Source organism: Petaurus breviceps, unplaced genomic scaffold (assembly GCF_028583685.1).
Source record: "Petaurus breviceps papuanus isolate PSGF00001 unplaced genomic scaffold, PetGlider_PUasm1.0 214, whole genome shotgun sequence".
Classification (NCBI taxonomy): domain Eukaryota; kingdom Metazoa; phylum Chordata; class Mammalia; order Diprotodontia; family Petauridae; genus Petaurus; species Petaurus breviceps.
In genome coordinates, this window is record NW_027185863.1 from 13,935,910 (window position 1) to 13,958,111 (window position 22,202).

At 35.0% G+C, this 22,202-nt stretch overlaps 1 protein-coding gene across 1 annotated transcript in view; it reads right to left on the reverse strand.

Annotated features, from left to right (window-relative positions):
- Positions 1–373: 373 nt before the first annotated feature.
- ARHGEF7 (Rho guanine nucleotide exchange factor 7) overlaps positions 374–22,202 on the reverse strand; it is a 310,305-nt gene continuing 288,476 nt past the window's right edge. The window contains exons 23-26 of the mRNA XM_069094099.1: positions 19,110–19,286; positions 10,807–10,906; positions 10,160–10,214; positions 374–3,491 (exon numbers count right to left, since the gene is read on the reverse strand). Of these exons, the coding sequence (XP_068950200.1) occupies positions 3,369–3,491; positions 10,160–10,214; positions 10,807–10,906; positions 19,110–19,286 (455 nt within the window). The 3' untranslated portion in view covers positions 374–3,368. The remainder of the gene's footprint in view (positions 3,492–10,159; positions 10,215–10,806; positions 10,907–19,109; positions 19,287–22,202) is intronic.

Here is a 22,202-nt window from a genome sequence, read left to right on the forward strand (position 1 = left end):
TAAGTGTCTGAGCCCGGGATTTGATCTCCAGGTCATCCTGACACTGGAGCCGGTGCTCTTACTCACTGTGCTACCTGGCCGCCCCTGTTTCTTAAATTTTGTTCAAGGTGAAGAGAGGAGAGGAAAATTGAGGCAGTTTTGGTTTTTGTTTCTGCTTTTTTTTTTTTTTTGCTTTGTATCCTCAGCACTAAGCACATGCTATTTTCCTCAGTAAGGGGAATTCTTGTAATTTTACCTTGGATTTTCTGACAGGTTCCCAGTTTACTGAGGTCTACCTTGTTCTTCAAAACTTTCTGCTGGTCATGAACAAATTCATTTACTTATTAACAAAACACAGAAAATCCACAGGATGAAATAACAATGCTTCATAATATAGGAAAAAAATCATTGTTTAATATTAATTACAACAATGTAGCATAAACATTGTAGTAGTCAATACCAGGACATTATCTGTGACATTTAGATTAAAATTTTCTCCAGAGTTATTGTAAATGGATGCTCTAGATTTCCTAAACAAACAATTGGCATTAAGAAAATCTATACAAAGGCAGTCAGTTGTTTAATGTCCAGGATGTCATGACATATGGTGAGACAAACAAGCACATACATCATTAAGTACACCAAAAAGAATTTCAGATGCTACATTTCAAACACAGTTTAGAACTGAAAGTGCTTCACATCTATAGGATAAGAAATGGCTTCATCTCCTCATCCATAAAAGGTGAGAGCAAAGAAGTAACCCTTTCAAAGGTTAAATACACAGTGCCCCATTTTTAATGTTTATATCAAAATCCCAACCCCTCAGAAGGTCACACGGTGAAAAGTATAGAGTATATGTACAAAAGAACGAATTAAAAAAAAAGAAACACTCGAGATGCATTTTCTCTGCTCCCCAAAAACCTGACTTATTAATTCATGGTTTGGGATCTACAGAAAGAAAAGGCGATGCATTAACACAGTCATCTTAATGACCATCCCACATATGAAGGAATGAGACATTAAAAACACCATCACACTTGAATTAAATACTTCATTCTACTATTTAAGGCATGTTCTGTAAGAGATCTATCCTGGCATATGCTGTCGGCTAGATTAGTTCTTCAGCTAGGACAGATGTTATATCTCTCAGCAAAGAGACACAGCAATACCACCTTTTACAAAGTGATGGAGAGAAGATCAGATCAAAGTTGTTCCTGAGTTAAAATCTGCTAAAGAAGGCAAACTTAAATACTTTTCTCCTTTGTATTGTTTTTCTTTCCAATGTCCTTCCAACCATAAGTAATTAAGGAACAAAATCTACCTTTAAGAAAATTCCCTAAGTAAAAAACCTGAAATTTATCATCATATCTGCATTCCATGTGAACTATAACTTGTTGGAAATTCTGAATCTTGAATCAGAATGTCAAAATTTTCTTATTCCCCACCCCGCAATTTTCTCATTAGTTAGATCAATGACAGATTCTATAACACACCAAAAGGTCTGTGTGTACAATGTTCCTCAAAAGATTAACTGCGCCAGTGAGTTAAATTAAACAAATTCAGGACCAGAACTTTTAATAAGACGAAACTGAGAAGAAACCACAATTACCATAGAGATCCAAATGCTTTTAAAGTTGCCATTTCAAAGGAAATTAGTATATCAGAATTACAGACATTTTTAGGGGGGAAATGCTCCTATTTTCTTATGCCTAGTATTCAGAAAATTCCTACATCCCATCAATCACCTTCCCGGGTACAGGCTACAATTTGTACCTGACACCCTTCTGATGCCAGACGCTGGCTAGCTTTTCTTATTCTTTTGCCAAGAGTTCCTACTATACAGCATTGCAGGGTTTTGCCTCTTTAAAAAGATTTCGTACATGCTCTATGAAAAAATTCACTTCATTTGAAAACTGACTTAATCAGAAAAAAAAAAAGGAAATAATCTGCATGAAATATGAAACATTGAAGTTCCTGGGATCGTAGGTCTTACATCACTGAAGCAGAACAGAAAGTGGCTATGTTTTAGGCAGGGCATTTATCTACTCTAAGTCACTGGTAAGATTTTTAAATGCAAGACTCAGGCTGCCAGAAAGGCTCAGAAAAGCAAATATCATCCCAGACTTCCATTTCCCCATTAGCTTTGCAGTTTATACAGAGGGTGTGCAGAAGGGGAGGGAAAGGAAGAGAGGGAAAGTTTAAACCTTAAAACTTTCAGTTGCCTGGGCATAAAATGTATATATTGCTTTATACTTGCCAGAGAAGGGAAAACCTCTTCAACAGAGCATTGTGCTAACATTTGCTGCATCCTGATGGAAAAATAGATCTCTCAGAATTTGGACTAGCCTAATAAAGAAATCCTACCCATGAATGTTAGCTCCTAATATTACCTCTATTTGTTTTTGTTGGCTGCAGTGATTGTATAATAAATAATACATTTTATTTACATAATCTGGTTTTAGATTCCTCTTTTTGGAGGGAGGACAAACAGTGCACTTCATCAAGTTGCTAACGAGCTATACATAAAAGTCTGTGTGTGATCTCAAAAAATATAGTAAATAATCACTGATACAGTAATTAGACAAAGGAGACAATTGCATATATCTTTAAGTGGCCACATTTATGGAGTGTGTCAGTTTCTCAAATAAATGTATGAATCATGGGCTCTTAGATAGTTGAATGATCCTGGGCTCAGAACTTCTGCATCTTTAATATTTTTAATACTGTTTTCAGCAAAAACTTACAAGCTATTTTAACGTTTGGACAGATATAAATAAGGTTAAATTACTTAAGTGTATTAGAAGAGAATGTATTTTTTATATTGTGATGTGAGTAGGGTAACTTGGAACAAAAAGGATGAACTATGAACAGGATTTAGACATTCTTATCTTCCACTCGGATGAATGTATGAATGTTTTCTAACCCTTGTGACCATAAAGATAAGAGGAAAGGAAATTCTAGCATGGTGTCAGCCCAGATACAGCAACCATGTATGCATTAAAAATTATAGATATTTACAAGAAATATATACATATGTATATATTTATATATGTTCAATTAAAAGTCATTGTTGAGAAACATGAACTTTTAGTCAGTCACTGCACTTTCTGTAAAATGAGGTAATTTAGATGCTAACAAATTTAATTTAATGTAGTCCGAGAGCCATGGTCTCTATCATCACATATGAACTCTTTACTAAATGATTTCATCATTTCTATACACATGATAAACAAGATCTTTTCTATACATATAACAGGCAAGATAACCATTCCATCCAGTTAAGTCCTGCTTTGCAGTGAGCTTGATGTAATACTGACTCATGTCAGAAGGCATCCCCAGCTTGGTCTAAATAACTGGTCTTTCAATAGAAAGAAAAAAAGGCAAGTTCGTTATAAATTGGTTTCATCCCAAGCAGGATCATTCATATTCTTTAAGACTTTCCTTACGAGCTTTTCCAGGTCTTTGCGTGCTCGCTGCTCTTCCTCTAAAGATTTCTTCATCTTTTTGTTATCCTGTTAAAAAAAAAAAACAGATGACATGTTAATTTATTTTCAGCACTGAACAGAACTTTCCTTCCCCAAAATACATGCTGCCAAGAAAAGAATTCCAACAACTCATTTCATGAAAGTCTGGTGCAGATTCTAGTGCTGTTACGATGCAATGTATTTATTCAACACTCCAAAAGAGCTTACATAATTTCCTGGCATCATAAAGGAGGAGTGCCTAATGGAAACTTCATTTAAGTGTTCTTTTATGTACAATTGCTACTGGGATCCAAAACGTGTCACTGAAGGAAAATAGTCCTAATGTCCCTCGTTAAAGATTCTTTTTTTGTAAACGAACATTTGTATACACAATCCCTGTGGCTGATGTATCATAAGAAGGCAGAAAATAACATGATATACTATGTGCCTACATCCTGCTCCTTTCCTGTTCACAACTACCAACAAGCACTTTGCAAAGGAATCAAAGTAATGATGTGCCATATTGTGAGTAATGGAATGGCTGTTCAATAATAGTTCATTTTCAGATAAGACTATAAATCTGGCCCTAGTGAGAAAACAATGGGAACAAGCAATATAGTTACTATTTTCTCCAAAAGTAAAATGCCATTTCTTCTATTTTGTTTGTAGAAATGGGCACAACAGGCCACAATGTAACACATACTGAGAAATAACGGTTCTTTTAAAAGGTGATGATGAAGGTTAAGTACCTGTCCACCTGACTAATTTGCTAAGTGAGTATGATTTCTCTGGAAGGTTGGGGCTGTGGGGCAAGAGTGACACACCCTATTGAGGTTAAGCTTAAGAAATGGATGAGGATGAGGCTATGCAAACCAAGGAAGCTGGCATTTCCTAATAGTTTCTCTGACACAGTGCTCAGCGTACTATTGTTTCATGTGAGCCCAGTGGCTTTAAATTTTATCCTCTCAGGATCCAAATGAGCTAGGGATTCTACCGTCAGAGTTACTGAGTTGATCTTCTCTGACACATTTCAGATACCTTTTGGCTTGGCATTTTTCAGCTGCAGAGGACCTGTGAATTATGGAGAGAGGACAGAAAAAAATAAGGAAGTAAAAGGGGTAGGGAGTTCTGTTTGTGACTGACAACAAAAGTAGCTTCTGCCTCACTGAAGCTTTTGGAAGGAAGCTGCTAAACGTCAATCAAAGAAAGCTTTAACATTCACTATAAAAAGCAAGCTGCACTCTGGAGGCCCCATGACTAAAAGGAATTTTGCAGTCACCTGAGTAGGATGGGCTAAGATTGTGTTTCTACTAAAGACAAAAAAAAAAACAGCTATGTTTGAAGAATTACATGTTGCTCTGCCTACCTGAGAAGGTGAAAGGGTTACAGAAATCTATCTCTACTTTCTATTTTCCCCAACCATAAAATCTTCCTTAAAAGAATGGAAATAGTCCTTCAAAAAGTAACAGAATCTGAAGAATTGGAGGGGAATCTTTAAACTCTGCTTGGCTAGAGGGTAGAAGAATCAGCATAGAGAAGGAAGAAAGGCAGAAGTAGCACTGAGTATCTGGAGGTATTTCATAGGTAGGCGAGCATCTGTCTGTCTTTAGAGAACAGAGCTGTACCCACTGAACAGAAGTACACCAAAGAAAGCTGATGCAGATCTGCAAGAGGCAGCAGGAAAGTTCATCCAGTAGCAATGACAGGAAGAAGAGGGAAGTGGTAGTGGTTGGTAACTCCATAATGAGGGCTATCAATGAGATCATTTGTTAACCTGACATGAATGACAGAGTTGTTTTCTGGGAGCAAATATCCATGATGTTTTAGAAAGCTTCTGACCTAGTTCTAGTGATTTTCATGAGGAAATAATATTAACCCTACCAAAATAAACCTAAGAAACATGGCTGAGTATTAAGAAGTTCCAGGGAAAAAATGAAGAACTTTAGGGATATATGAAGTGTTTTCATTATTGTTGCTAAATGAATGTACCAAAAAGAGACAAAATTGGGAAGTCAACAGCTAGTTAAGAAGATGGTATCTGAGAATAGGACTTGGATTTCTAAATCATGGATTAAATACAAGAACGATAGTCCAGGAACAGAATGACTATAATGAGAATTGGTAAGACAAAAAAAATAATAAAAACCATTTATCTTGAGCCCCTGGCCAAAATGGCTTTAAGAAAGTGGAGAGGTAAGGAGAAACTGCCTACTTGAATCTACCAAGCCAGATACTAAAAAGTACAGTAGATACAACAAAGGAAGAAGAATATCAATAGAATGGATCAATGATTCACAGAAGACATCTTAGGAGAGATACAGGAATGAAACTTATGTGTGTGTATATATGCAGACAGAAATAGAGATAAATAAAGTATTGGTAATAAGGAAGGTGAATCCTAATGCAAGAGACCTAACCATTTTAGAACTCATGATAGAAAATGAGAGGAAACACAGCCATGATCTGATATATACCTTTAATTCAGGGGTGGGGAATCTGAGGCTTCAAGGTCACATGTGGCCTTCTAGTTTCCTGGGTGCAGCCTTTTGACTGAGTCCAAGTTTTACAGAACAAATACTTTTATTAATGGGATTTTTTCTGTGAAGTTTGGATTCAGTCAAAGGGTGGCCTTGAGACCACAGCTTCCCCACCCATGTCTTAGATGCTGCTCAAGTAGATGCCAAAGGGTTTCCAGAAAGAGTAATAAGATGCTATAGCTTAAAATTCTACAGGGAAAATTACCCTAAAACGATGGGAACATCTCCAGAATGAAGTTCTGAAGTCACAAACATGAAATATTTGAAAAATGAAAAGGAGCTATCCAAATAGGATAATAAGGGAACTAACAGGCAATAAGTTAAATGATTTTGATTTTTAAAAGCAAAATACAGCTTTCTGCCATCTTGCAGCACTGCCACCATGGTGCATATGAATGTCTTGGCAGATGCTCTCAAAAGCATCAACAATGCATAAAAATGAGGAAAACACCAGGTTCTCATTAGGCCGTGCTCTAAAGTAACTGTCCGGTTCTTAACTGTGATGAAGAAGCATGGTTACATTGGCAAATCTGAGATCACTGATGATCACAGAGCAGGAAAAACTGCTGTGAATCTCACAGGCCAATTAAACAAGTGTGGTGTAATCAGCCCCAGATTTGATGTTCAACTGAAAGATCTGGAAAAGTGGTAGAATAATCTGCTACCATCCTGTCAGTTTGGGTTTATTGTGCTTACAATCTCAGCGGGCATCATGGACCACAAGGAAGCAAGACAAAAATACACAGGAGGAAAAATCCTGGGATTCTTTTTCTAAGGATGTAAAACATACATACAAATAAAATGCTCCAATGAAGGGGGGAAAAAAAAAGCAAAGTACAGAAAACAGAAGTGTGGGTGAAAAATATAAAAGACTGGTATAGTACAATAATATCAAAAGCACTTACATTCAAATTGAACTGAGTGGTGTAGAGAAGGACAAAAAAAAAGGAGAAGCTGACTTTAGCTATGTTGTGAGGGAAATAAAAGAAAAAGATCAGGCCACTGCTTGGGGTAGATGGGATGATAATGAGAAAATGGAGAATGAATTGCTCCTCAACTTTTTTTTTTGTCTTCAGTTTTTCTAAGAAAAGTGAACTTTAGACTGAGAAAAATGGGATAAAAATGGATAAGAGGAAGCTGAAACCCAGGCCTCAATGAATTCAAACACCTGATTTAGAAAGACTATAATCAAGACAAGGTAGAGGCGACTAGGTGGTGCAGTGAATAGAGCACCAGCCCTGGAATCAGGAAGACCTGAGTTCAAATCTGTCCTCAGACACTTAACATACTTACTAGCGGTGTGACCTTGGGCAAGTCACTTAACCCCAACTGTCTTCCCCCCTCCAAAAAGCAAAAACAAACAATAACAAAAAAAAGATACTACAAAAACTTAGCTGTAACTGCTGAACTACTGGTGATTTCTGAAAAAAAATCAAAAAGAAGGGGGAGAGATGCTATAAATCAAGAGACAAATAAATATTGTCTTAATTTTTTAAAACGAGAAGAGAATGAAGTCTGTAGACCATAAACCAGTGAGATTGACTTTCATTCCTAGTAAAATTTAAAAGAACACATTAGTAAAAAGATGGCTTTGGAGGGTGATCACTAAGGAAGAGTATGATTTTATAAAAAACAGTCAATGCTAGATTGACCTCGTTTTCCCTTTTGACACTGGTACTAGATGGTAGATCAGGCAAAGGTCAGCAAAATCACAAACCTAGATTTCTATAAAGTACTAGGCAAAGTCTCTTACACCATCTTGTAAGAATGGGGAAAGTTATGTGATGGTATAGTTAGACGCATTCCAAACTAGCTGAATGCCAGAACCCCATCCCCGCCAATATTAAGGGGCTGATGTAAACTTGGAAAGAAAACTCCAGCGGAGTGTTTCAATGATCTGTTTTGGGCTCTGTAATATTCAACATTTTGTTAATAGCGTGGATGAAGGCATAAATCATATGCCTACAAAATTTCCAGGTGAAATCAAGCTGGGAGAAATAGCAAATACTTTTGGGTGACAGACAAGATCCAAAAACTCAGGTTAGAACACTGTGCCAAATGCAATGAGATTCAATAGGGAAAAACGTAAAATTCCTTTTCTGTTGTTGTTCAATCATTTCAATTGTGTCTTATTCTTCATTTCCTTCTCCAGCTCATTTTACAGATGAAGAATTGAGGAAAACAGGGTTAAATGACTTGTCCAGGGGTCACACAGCTAGTAAGAGTCTGAGGCCACATCAGAACCCAGGAAGATGAATTTTCCTGACTCTAGGCCTGGCACTCTATCCACTATACTATGTAGCTGCCCTCGTAAAAGTCTCATACTTGAATTTAAAAAATTAACCATACAAGTACTGCACAAGATGGGGGGAGAGGGAAGGTATCTCTGGAAAATAGTTCCTATGAAAAAGATGTGGGTTTTCTGGAAGACTTGAAACTCACTGTGTAAACAGTGTGAAAAACTAGCCAAAAAAGCTAATTTGATAGGCTATAGTGAGTGGCACGGTGTCTATTGCAACAATGTGCTGAAATATTATGCTTAGTTCCTAGAACTTCATTTTAGGAGGGACAATGGCAAATTAGAGAGTTGCTAGGATAGGAGAGAAAGATGGTGAAAGAATGAGAAACATATCAAAAAGAAGATTGGTTGAAAGAACTGTGATATTTAAGCTGGAGAAGAGAAGACCGAGTTGGAGGGTAAGAAATTGTAGCAATCTCCCAGCAGAGCTGTTACTCAAAAGAAGTGGTATCAGAAAAAAGCCATATCAAGTGAATCCTCTCAAAATAGATAATGATAAAGGTCTTAATTGGACTTTATCTTGAAAAATGAATCAGAATTATGATAAGTTATAATTTGAACAAAGAATGAATCAAATGCTGATTTATTTTGAAGGGACTCAATTTTTCCCAAGACCTCATTTGTATGACAGAATTATACAACATCCTTCATGGTGTGTTTGATTTTCATAGCACAGTCAAAGAGGATCAATATTACAAAAACATTTTAGGATTTCATTTATTTTCTTAATGCTTTTGTAGTCAAATTATTCTCTTTTGGAGTACCTAGGAATAATCAGTGGCAATATGGTGGAAGGTAAGGGGGCTAGAATAGGCAAGGATACTAGAGTGAAGCTGGGTAAAATGCTTGGGACAAAAGTAAATGTATAAGTGGTTAGTTAGTCAAAATTTTCATCTTATGACAAATTTTGTTGCTGCCCACATAACCTCATATAAATAGAAAAATGGTCTCAGAGTTAGAAAAACCTCTGACACATAATGCTAAGTAATTTAGCCACTTAGTCCCCCAAGCAAGTCTGAGGAACCATAAGACTAGTTTCCAGGACAATTGCTGATCTGCACTGGTAAGAGTTTCAGCACTGGGAGTTTCAAATGCCAATGGAAGCACAGGTGTAGACCATAATAAAGTGTAACCGTATAAGTAAAAGGTAGCACTAAGATAGAGAATGAAAAGGGCTATTCTGTGGAAAAGGTATTAGACTCATTCTACTTGTCTCCAGACAGAAGAGAAGTAGAATAATGGAAGAGAAATGGATGGAAGTTGCAGACATAGATTCAGTTTCAATTTAAAGAAAAACTTCCTAACAATTAGAGCTGGTCCTCAAATAATTAGAATAGGCCCTTGTTATCAAAGAATAAGTGGTACCAAAAAAACACACCTACTCAAAAGTGGAACAGGCTATCTTGGGAGACAGTGAATTCTCCTTTATTGGATATTTTCAAGCAGATAATCACTTAGGGATTACAATTAATCTAGAAGAATAACAATCTGAGTAAGTATAAAGAACCATGGAACTTTTTGGTAGGATTGGGGCTATTGTCCATTCTTATCCTGGCACCCCAAGACTAAAAGGCTAAGACTAGGATGAAGGGTACTTTTTTTTTCTGTTGTCACCAGCCTCAACTAAATTGCTAGAGAGAACCGCTTGTGACTGCTAGATCACTTGGGTCTTTTTATAGAAAAAAACAACAACAACAAAAACCAGCAAGCCCTCTCTCCCTCTTTTTTTAACAGGTATGTGAAATATTTCTTTAAAACATCAAAAATACCTGAAGACGTGTTTTCCATAGATATTTAGGGACATGCCTATGTATGTGTGAGTCTATAAAGGATTTTATTTTTCTGACTACATATGTGATTAAGGTATAGTTGTTACCCACCTGTCTTAATTCTTGGACTTCATCTTTTAATGCATACACTGTGTCAACAAGACTCCTGAAAATAAAATATGATTTGACATATTAAATACTGCTATTAAGTTGGCCAGCTATATTAAAATGCTTAGCCAAGAGAGGACCTATCAGAATATTTGTTAAGTTAAGTCAATGTTACTGCTCTACCCGGAGTGGGGAACCTGTGATCTCGAGGACACATGTGGCCATCTAGGTACTCAAATGCGGCCTTCTGACTGGATCCAAACTTCACAGAACAAATCCTCTTAATAAAATATTTGTTCTGTAAAACTTGGACTCAGTCAAAAAGACACACCAAGGACCTAGAAGGCCACAGGTTCCCCACCTCTGGTATACTCTTAAATCTTAATTATTCCAATGTTACAATGTTGACACCTGAATTGGAAGGGTTTAAAACTCAGCTGATTTGTGTAAATGGCAGAATTCTTACCCAGAGCAAGATTCAGCCTGTAAAAGAACAGTAAAGCTTTTATAACCATAAGCCCACCCTCATCAAACTTCACCACTGATAGTGGCAGCTCCATCCAGGGAATGGAATGGGGTAGAGGTAGCAGGCAGGTAGGTATCAAATTTTAAATTTGCAACCCTCTTTGAACTGTTGGAAAACATCTTACTTTTCCTCTATCACAGTCTGACCATTACTTTTAGTTTCTTCCACTATAATTTTCTCCTCTTCTGGAAGCAGAACTTGGGGAGCAGATTCTTTACGGGAACCTAGGATTATTAAGGAAAATTTCAAAGTAAGTGCAGTGCCAATACTAAGCAAAAGGATTTGACATTTACGAGATCTCAACTACTATAATTCTCAGGGCCAGGCATTTTGCATAATCTATGATATTACTTTTGGAATCTCAGTCTCTTGCACTTATGTCACCTGGAACCAACCCCACACCCTGGCACCATTTTCCTTTCTCTACAATCTCTAAGTCTCTCCCCTGATAGTGAAAAGGAAAGAGAAAAAAAAAACCAATCATCTGGATCATGGGCATTTATTGAGAAGAGATTATTCATTAGGGAAAGAATAAAAAAACTCTGGGAAATATTGTTGCCCTTGATAGCAACATCAATCTGCCATACATATTTTTAAAAAATAAACAAACATACACACTGGGCATAGTAAAATACATTTAAAAAACCACATATATATATGACCTTTAAATAAATAAAATGAAGTTTGAAAAGGTATATAGAACTATTATGGCATTTTAGTTGGAAAAAATCAAATTTTCCTCAGTGGCTACTTATAAATTATTTTCTAAATTCTCAGGAATATATAAAATTGTCTAAAATAAAAAATAAGAAAATTGGATATAACCAACAGATTATCCGATTAGCATCTAGCACAGTGTCTTGGCACACAGTAGATGCTTAATAAATGTATGTTGAAGGAATGAAGTTTGCAGAGTTCTGAAAAGCCCAAGAAATTAGGGCAGATTTTTTTTTTAATGGGGAAATGGCAGATGTGAGGGATGACAACAATTAAATATTTTTTAAATAAAGAAACAAATTACAATTATGACAAAGCTTTAGAAAGTATTAGTACAATGAGACAATACAAATTCATAATTTTATATACCTCTAAAAATTATCATATACATGTTAAGACTGAGAAAGACTGTTATTTGTCTAAGAAAATAAACTACCACAATTGGAACTGAAGTAGTTTTAACCTTTTAAAAATATGTGGCCCAACAAATATGTGGGTTTATCTGTTTAGAAAGTAATTTTGTAAATTGCTTCATTTTGGGCCCTTCAATTTCAGGACTGCCATTCTTTGCTTTCACTAATCATTTATCTTGAAGAACATTTATCAAACACCTTTGCGGTCACAGAACTGTGCTAGATGTTATTAAAAAAATCTACATAAAACCAAAAAGTTATTGTATTATTGTTGACTTCAAGAAGACACAGTGACTTGTATCTAATTTTAAGTTTATTCTCTTCTAAATGAGTCAAAGGATTCAGCAACCATTGAAATATAAATTCAGAGACTTCATAAGATGATCCCACTATATAAAGATATTCTTAAGTCATTCATATCTTTAGCATAGATTATCTGGGGGCGCTGCTGTACATTCTGACACATATCACATGGTGCTATTCAGTAGTAACTCTAGCCATTTTTTGCTTTCTAAAACAAAACCAATAAGGAAAGACGCTTCAGAAGCATTCAGAGTAATTTCAGTGCTATCACATACAGTTCTTAGACCTGTATCTGATACCTGGAAATAACTAAGCCCTATACAGGTGAGAAAGGAATACAGTTCTAAATACACCAAATCTATTTTGGTATGTTTATTATTATTAAATTATTTAAATGCTATTTCAAGAATGACCCTCCTACCAATGTTCTTGGGAAGAAAAATGTCATGCTGTATTCCAACTGCTGTATCACACTTTTGTTTAGAACAGCAAACTGTTGCCTTGTTCACACTATCCACCTCTACAGAAAAAATACATAATAGTCTTTTATATACTGAGGAAACATGTAATCATCACCCTAAAGGTAATTCAGTCTATGCCTTGTAATCTTGTCTCCAAAAGTGACATTAGTTCAAAAAAAAAAAAAACCAAACCCTCCAGACTTGTTATAAATTTGAGTCTTTTATTCCTCAGACTGGCAGATGTATGAGATATCTCTAAATTTCTCTTCTACAACAATTTTAACTAGAAAACTCCCACTTTGCTAATGGGAATGCAGCTGGACCATTAAACCACATGGAAAGAGGCTGCCAAAGAGAGAAAATGGCAGCCAAAACAAGTGACAAGGGAAAGCATTTGGAAAATTGCTAGATTAATAATTATAACAATAATGATGATAATCAAAGTGTGTCACAGATTATCTCTTTTGATCCTCGAAACCACTCTGATCCAGAATTCAGAAGGCTGTGTGACCTTGGGCACACACATTTAACCCCAATTGCCTTGCCTTCCCCCCTCCAAAAAAAAAAAATTCAGAAGGCTAAAGGGGGATCCTGTTCCTTTAACATGAAAAAAAGTGTTAGTCTCATTACCGTAAGAAGAATTCAATTTTTTTATTCATCTACAACTGTACCAAAATGTGCACAGGATTCACATGGCTTTTCCAAATATGTAGGAGGAGAACAGTCTCTATCCACACAGAGCATCAGACTGATGAAGTTAGTACTTAATAGAATAGAAACTTAAGCCACATAGATTTTCCCACTGTTAGCAGTAACCCAATTTACATAGGATCCCCAAAAGATGATTCCTGCACTGTGTTCAAATCAAAACACCATTTGTTTTGTATTTATCTGTCACATTCAATTTGTAATTCCACACATCCTCAACATGGAATAGGATAACAAAAGCTTTTTAAAAAAGATCATTTCATACTGCAGTGTATTGAAAACACTGTGATTGCTATAAAAAATACATGTTTCCAAGCTCAATTCAAATTATTTCATGAGACTATGATGAATTTTGAATAACAAAATAGCCTAGATTTCTAGGTCTTCTCTGCAGAATGGCTTAGATCAAATACTGTTTTTAATGCAGATTTTCCATATGGCTTTCAAAAAAAGCAAAAAAACATAAAACAAAAAACAACTGCACCTGGTACCTCCCATTTGTCTTCAAAAGAGACTATTATGTGATCCATGGTAAAGTACTATTTCATAGAAGTGTGGATATTTGGTCTTGATTTTTTTCCCCTCAAAAAAACGGATCAAATCTCTCAGCCTCTATGCTTCAGTCTCTTTATATCTAAAATGTAATGACAATACCTATTTACTCTGGAGAACTGGTATTGTGAGGATTAACGAATAAAAATACAAGTGTTTACATATTTGGGGACAATAGAATTTGCCACAGGAATTCTGAAAGGAAAAGCAAAAATTTCCCTAAAATATAGGAAATATTAGCTTTCAATTATATAGGTAACATATAGATAATCTTGTTTTAAAAAATACAATCTCCTAAAAGATACTAATTAATGCACACACTGCATTTGCTTCCACTGTTACTTATGCTCCATATGCATTCTAAAGCCTTTGTATATGCATATGTGCACATGAACATGAATGTATATGTAAGAACAGCAATAGGTAAACTTAAGCTTCAACTTCTATCGATGGTATGTTTCCTTCAGTTACAGATATTTGAATCTTTAAAACTGTCATTATTTAAAATGCCAGTTTTCAGAAAATGGTTGGAGAAAAGTTTTTATGTAAAGATTTAAATTATTAAACCAGAAAGTCCCTATGATAATGATAAGTTGCCCCCCTTTTAATATATTTCCTGAAGTATTGCAAACTATGAAATTCTAAATTTGAGCTCATTAATGTAATTAGGTAATAATTTTCAGTATTTGTAAACATTTAAAGTGCTACATGAGGTTAAGTTATAACAACGGCCATCATTATGTCACACTGACAAGTAAAATGGTTAATTTCTTACTCAGAGAAACTTTTAAAAAGTTGACAAGCTGAGAAAGTACTTTGTAAAATGATAAATAAAAAAAGGAATTAAAATTAGTCTTTTTAGATGCTGTCATGGTGATTCCCCCCCCCCAAAAAAAAACCTGTATTAAACAGATGAATTAAAAATCACTCTCCCAAAAAATGCCATGAATAATTTGATGAAACATCATCTATAATCCTATAAAGCTATAGACAAACTGGTTTTAGGGGGGAAATGTAAATTCAAACAATCAATTACAGACTTACGAAAATTCAGAGGAAGAAGAGACACTGAAGATCCACCCTAGCCCAACTCCCTTATTTTTACAAATGAAGAAATAGACTAAGAGAAATTAAGAAACCTGTTTAAGGCTACATTGTGGCCTAACTCCCTGTCCAATGCACTTTTTCATTAAACTCTATTAAAAAACAAAAATATTTTACCAAACTCCTTAATAGCCAGCATGCAATTCCCATTTTCAAAAGGGGTTTGTGGTAGAACCACAGCCTAAAACAGACTTAAGTTTCTAAGAGGTTGTTTATGCAGCTGAGCCCAGAGAGATCCTTACAAAAGTGGCAAGATTATTAACACATTATAAATGTGAAATGTCTTCTCATACTAGTATTTCTAATACTCATCTACTTTATTTTCTTAAAAATGAGACAGTATTACTTCATTAATTTGTCAGAGGAACCTAATCTTTAATAAAAAGTCTCCACTGCTAACACTGACATAGCTGACAGTAAGGTTATAATAAAATGTTCATTCTTTTTGGTCTCTGGCCAAAATCTAACATCCTTTTAGTGACTCCATAGTTATTTTTATCCATCTCTCCCACTTTCTTAATCAATGTCAGAGAGAACTTGAAAGGACTCTGTCTCACAAATTTTTTTTAATTGTTCCTATCTCTATTTATGGCAAATTGGAGTGGGGGAGGGAAGTGTATTTTTCTGTAGAAGATGAAACTTTTAATGGTTGTATTATTTTTTAAATAAAAAGTTAGAAAGAAATAGATGGAAGAACAAATAAATTGAAAGGAATAACCAAGCATTATCCAGAACATCTTTAACTCTGAGAAAATGTAAACTCTACTGCCAGGGAGGGCTTTTAAAAAATGCTTTATCATCTGGCTTTTATTTATGCAATGTGATTTTTAGGAGAACAGCCAAATAATATAAAACTTTAAGCTATTCTGTTTTTCCCCCATGTGACAATTAAATATTAAAAGCCACAGGCTAGCAAATGCAAAATTTATTTCAACTGTACATAACAGATGTCTTTTTTTTATAAAACAAACACTTCATTGCCATATGCAACCACAAACAATAATATGCATACTGTACAATACAATGCAACATTCAGATATACATCCAATTCATATTCTCAAACGGCAGTCACCTACTCAAAGATGGCTTTTCCCATTCACAAATGAAATCCACAATATATATATATGTGTGTGTATATATGTATGTATATATATTTCAATGCTTTATGTCACTATATACACGTTACTGTGTTTTGACAACTTTATGCAAAACACTCAAGTAATAGATCATGATGTGAATTTGTGGTAAATACTAATTCATTGGAAACATCATTTAAGCCATGTATAAAAGTACTGACAATGCCTCACACCTATCTTCTAATCCATATTCTTCATTTGTTCATTATTATACTAACTGTACACATATATTACAGAATTGCATAAACATAAGGTACTATTATCAGCTTAAGTTCCACAAAAATAGAAACACTGAACCTTTGGACTGCATACCACCATTGCCACACTGGTATATCTTTTTGTTAGTTTGTTAAAGCCTGCAGTACTAATACTTTTAAACCAGTTCACAACAGTTAATGGTATAAGACAAAAACAAAACAAATTAAAAACCCAAAGGACAACCAAAATACACCCCCAAAACAAAAACAAAACACCCCACTGGATTTTTCTTACTCTATAAGTGACCTTAGTTTCAAAAAATATCACCATAATGATGTTAATTAGTTTCTACAATAAAGAAAGATTTTGGTGCATAAAGCACCAATAAAAACTTTAGAACTATATTACCAAAAAGTTCCTTAGTATTATAAAGAAAAATTCAAGTGCAGGAACTGTATTTCAATATTGTAGGTACAGTTACATAGTAAACAGACATATAACAGAGTTCTTCTAAGTAATGGCCTTGAAAACAATGCAGAAAGCATTAATAAATATTTGCCCCACAAGTTAAATATCACAAAATAATAACTATGATATGAAAATTAAAATAAAACTAAATTACTTCTAGATTCATTGCATTATAAAGTGAGCACATATATTGTAGTATGGTCAACTTTCTTAGAAAAATTCAATTCTCCATGTGAATTAATGCATACATAAATCTAGTCACCCTGGAATATGAATAAAGGACTCTGGATTCTTAAAAAAATTTTTTTTGGTAAACTTTTCAATTTGTATTGGCCAGGCCAACCTTCTTTAAAATAAGAAAATACTGGGAAAATAAATAAATCAGTGGCTACACTGAAGCCAACTGAAATTTCTTAGATGAGTAGCTTTGCTAAATTATTTCATTAAGACTCACCTTCCTTGTACAATCAACTCATATCACATTAAAGCACGAAGTGCTAAGTCTATTGGATTTTTCTCTCAGGTCTGGCAGAGATTCATTAGCACCTTTGGGCTGGTGAGCAACAGGCTCCACCATCCAGGAAAGAAATAAGTGTATAAATTGTGCTAGAGCTCTATAAAAAAAGGAAAACCAGAACACTGAATCCATAGATTTGTGCATGTGCAGATATGCTTGGGGGCTTGGAGGGGAGATAAAGGGAGAGGCAGATTACAGTCACCTGGAATTACAGCCACCCTAAGGAAAGGAAGAAATGAAAATACTCAAATGTTATTCTTCATTTATCATGGCATTTTGTTTCCTGATGCTCATTTCAGTAAATACTTAAAACAATACTATGGTTCTATTTTGACACCAAATACATTATCACTGGAAGAGAACACAAATTTCCCTCTAGTGATGACCCAGATGCAGATTTGAAAGCTACAACTGAATGTAACGGTGCTATCACATTCAGTTCTGTGTGAAGCAAAAATTAGAGTCTGAGTGGGGCCAGTGAAACCCTCTTACAACAAATCCCAAAAGACTGGGGAATATTTTCTTTTTTTTTTCTTTTTTATTAAATCCTAAAAATATTTTTTCTTAATTGTGAACTGCATGGCAACCTTTAGCCTTCTAAAACAGCCTTAAACATCCCATTTCAGGAAGGATTTTGCATATGTATGGAATTGTTGTAATAAGGTTTCACTGCTGTTGATTGCTGAAAACAAATAAATGTGTGTTCATGGCTATTACATACACAGTAAATACGTATGTCAAGGGTGCAGCCAAAGCTATGACTGAAGCCAAAGCATTTGATCTCTTAAGTATACCTACCAAAGGCCAGCCTGAGCAGAGTCTACCTATGACTTTCAGAGGCTAAATGTGTTAAGCTTTCAGAACCCCAGCTTTTGGCAATATGTGTACCCACTCCCTGGTACTATTTGGCAGGAGTTATTCTCACTTGGGTCAGTAGTGGTGGCTGTCTACGGGAAGGGCTAGGGAATGCTTTGCAACAACTGGGCACTTAATGAAGTTCACAACATCTTCACCTGGGGAACTTCCATACTATGGCCAAACAGGAAGTGTCAGGATGAACACAAGTAATGTTTTCCTAGGATCACACCACGAAGCATGGAGTTCTGTGGAGTGAAGATACAACCTCAACTTAGGAAGTAGATCTTTCTTCATTCATACCTGTCAAAGCAAAAAACTATGCTAGCAGTGTAAAGAAGGCCCACGATGATTATCAAATGCTCCTGGCAGATTGTTCAGATCCACGGACACCCAGATGAATTTTGTAGTACTTTCACTGAACATTGTTATCTTCCTCACTGCTATTTTATTCTATGTCTACTTAATCTGTGTGTTTATCATACATAGAAAATTCAACCATAATAAGGCTAAAAAAGTATCTCCATATTGCTGGCACTTAGATCACAAACCTGTATGGTTTCAGTACAAAATACAAAACGTTCACACTACTGTATCCAAAAAAGGGAAACAGTTGCTACACTGACATAGTCAAAAAACAAACCATTGGGAGCTACAAATCAACAGCTATCAATAATAGTAAAGTAACAGCAACGACAAAAACCCAACAACAACAACAAAAAACCAACTCAGGTGTATCCTTAAGTGAATATACTGTCTCCCTTTAGTCGTCAGGTGTTTGAATGTGTATTGAAGTTTGGCAATCAAGCCTCCACCATGTACAATGGAAAATATCAGAAACGCTCTCAAAAGTTGTTAAAATATCACATTAAAAAGAGACGAGGAACAGCGAGAAAACATCTAAGAAAAGCAGGCTGTGATACAACAAGCATTGGTTAAGAAAAGCTCAGAAGTGCATTAGTTCTGGTGAGAGATATATGAGCAACAGCTCTTACGAGATGTAGAACCCATTCTGTAACTATGGGCTGTCCATATACTGTCATAGTCAGAGTCTTCCGAGAGGTCTGAAGGCTCCAAACGAGAAAGGCTACTGCGACGACCCAAGGAGTCTAGACTTGATTGGTCATCATCAGCCAAGACGTGATTATGCATCAGGTCAGTGCCTTGCCATGCTAAGGATGTATGGGTGAAATGAAATGGCAGATGTGGATAGGCAGAGGTGGGATGAGGAGGAGAACATACAGGAATAGCCACAACCAAAAAACATGAAACAAAAGCAAAAAAGGTGATGGGAAGAGAAGGAAAAGAGAAAATATTGTTAACAAAAAAGGCATCAAAGCTTATCTATCCTTATTTCTGCCTGGGTTTTCATACTCTAAGCATAACTTAGAATAAAGACTAGAAAAATAAAACTAGATCATATTTTTAAGAATAGAACTAGATCACAATAATTTTTAAACTTACTTTTAAAACTGTCGTTCACTTCTGAGTCTTTAAAAATATTAAATTATGTCCTACTACAAAAGACAATTCTATAAATGTTTGACCATTAACCAATAACATTTAAAATTTTATTATACACAACAAAGGAGTCTGTTTCACTTAATATTTATAAAGAGAAAAATGGTTAATTAAAATGTGTCCCAGTCATTAAAGGGACAGATTGGTAGGCTGCAAAATAATTTAAAAATATTTTTGACTTACTTCCTTACTTCTTCAGCTAGCTCTCTGCCAAGATTAGAAATCAGCAGTAGTCATCATAATGAATGGGAGGGGGGTGTGTGTGCCTAAACTTACCTTCTCAAATATGACCACTGTAAAAATTTCAGAGTGGAGAAAGGAATTAAACAAGAGTCTACTTCCCTCTCTTTACCCCACCTCCCATGCCATACTTTGTGTGGGTGTTGCTGAGCTTTTTAATGGAATTCATGAAAATCAAGCCAATAGAAATACTCAAAATCAAAAGCCATGGGAGGTGGCTGCATCATAAACATTTTATGCTTGTATTAACTAGGATGTGAACCCTGATTGGGAGCACTGTCACCAAAGAAAAGAATCAAGAAAAGAAGTGTGCAGCAAAGTTGCTAATGTTAAAAGGAGGACACCGAGAGCAAGTAGGAACAAAACGGCTGAAAAGAAAAGACCCCCCCAGAGCAGCTGGAAGGAATGGTTAAAGTACAGCTGCCCAGGCAATTGTGATGTAGAAACACAAAAAACTGGGAAAAAGGTAAGTAAGGAGGCGGAATCCTCCGGTGGCACAAACACCCTACGTTGAACCAAAAGACTCCTTTTTGTCTGTAACAATCTTCCATGGGGATAACTGTCTCTTTGCTCCTTCTCTTGGTCACACCTAAGTTAATTCAGCTTCCAAACCTTAACAAGAATAAGCAGAGGACCATTTTGTTGAAAATAGGAAAGCAGATAATGTGAGGTGGGTGGCTATTATTCACCAGCAACAGATACCAATAGGATATATAGTTTTAGCTTACAGTTTTTCCATGTTCTTAAACTGTTTTTAATAATGTGCAGTGCACATATTTCATTTAAAATATGACATTTACTAATCTTTTAGCAAAAACTGGATACTTTTCCCAACACTGAATATGATCAGGCTGTCTAGGTAAATTTGTCACAAGATAATAGCATAAGAGCTTCAACCCACCATGTCACACCTCCATCATTATTTTGTCTCAAGAATAAAAGCATATTTTTATAGCAGTCCTTAGTATTTTGATTACTAATTAATTAGAGCAAAATAATATAATGCAACGTCCAGTGCTTTTCTTGTATAGGAATAATGGAAATACATTATAGAGAGGCAAAGTAGCACATGGGTAGATGTGTGCAAATTATAGGTAGTCAATCCCCTTCAGGCAGCCAGAAGCAGCAAAGCCATGAGCATGTTCTCTGGCAACATCTCATAACTATGAAAAATACATCTTGCTCTAGAGAAAATACAATCCCAAGTGACTTCATTTCTCTGAGATCATTAGTTAAAAATTTATTAAGAAATATTTGAAATTGAAGAGTTTTAAATTGTTTTTAACAAGATTAATATTCCAATAACTTTCTGGCATCTAAGGAACTATTATTTTAGTTATTTATTCACTCTTTAAAAAAATTCCTATAATTAATTTTTGACACTTTTGTTCAATGATTTATATATACACAGTTAATTCTTGATTATTCACAGACTAATTACACATCTGTGTATTACCCAGGATTTCTGTCTTCTCTTCAGCTACTTTATGCATCACCTCAATACTTTTAGAAGAAACAAAGTGTAAACCAATCAACTTTGGTGGCTGATTAAAGTCTCCATAGCACAGGAAAGTTTAAAACTAGTAGCTCAGTAATAATTTTAAAATGGATTTAATTGATTCTTATTAGACTCATGTCTAGTGCACGTCACTTTTTCCAGGAACCCAAAGGATTCCTAAAGTACTTAAGAAGCATTTTAATCTCTAATTTGCTGGGTGGAAAGTGAATGAGTAAAAGTAATCTACCAAAAGTCAAGATGGCATCAAAACTAGAATTATGATCTGTTCGTTATAAATTGTAAGACTTAGACAATATTAAAAAAAACAGATAATTGTATGGATTCTGAATATTATAATAAATTGTATGTCCCCAAGCAGACTTTGCAATAACCAAAAAAACCCCATGGAATTCTAACATATATTTGTCTTGTTTGGTGAGACTAATTATAGATAAATGCTGTTGATTTGGGGTGTGGATTATGCTTTATTAAAAATGTATTCATTATACATGACAATATCAATAATACTTTACATCAATAATACAAGCTTAAGCAAATGAAAATCCACAATTTTTTTTTAAATTTGTAAAATGAATTTTAATGACTATTCCAACATAAAAATATATATGTTGGCAGCAGTCAAATTTTATTTTCGTTTATATGAAAAAAATGGTAGAATAATAATAGAATAATATGGCTCTCACATAAATCTTAGTAAAAGATGAAATCAAGTTAGCAGAAACTCAAAAATTAAAAACACTGAAAAATCAAACAGACTAATCTAATCCTCACATTATTTTTGTGAAATACTCTACATAAAGTAGACATA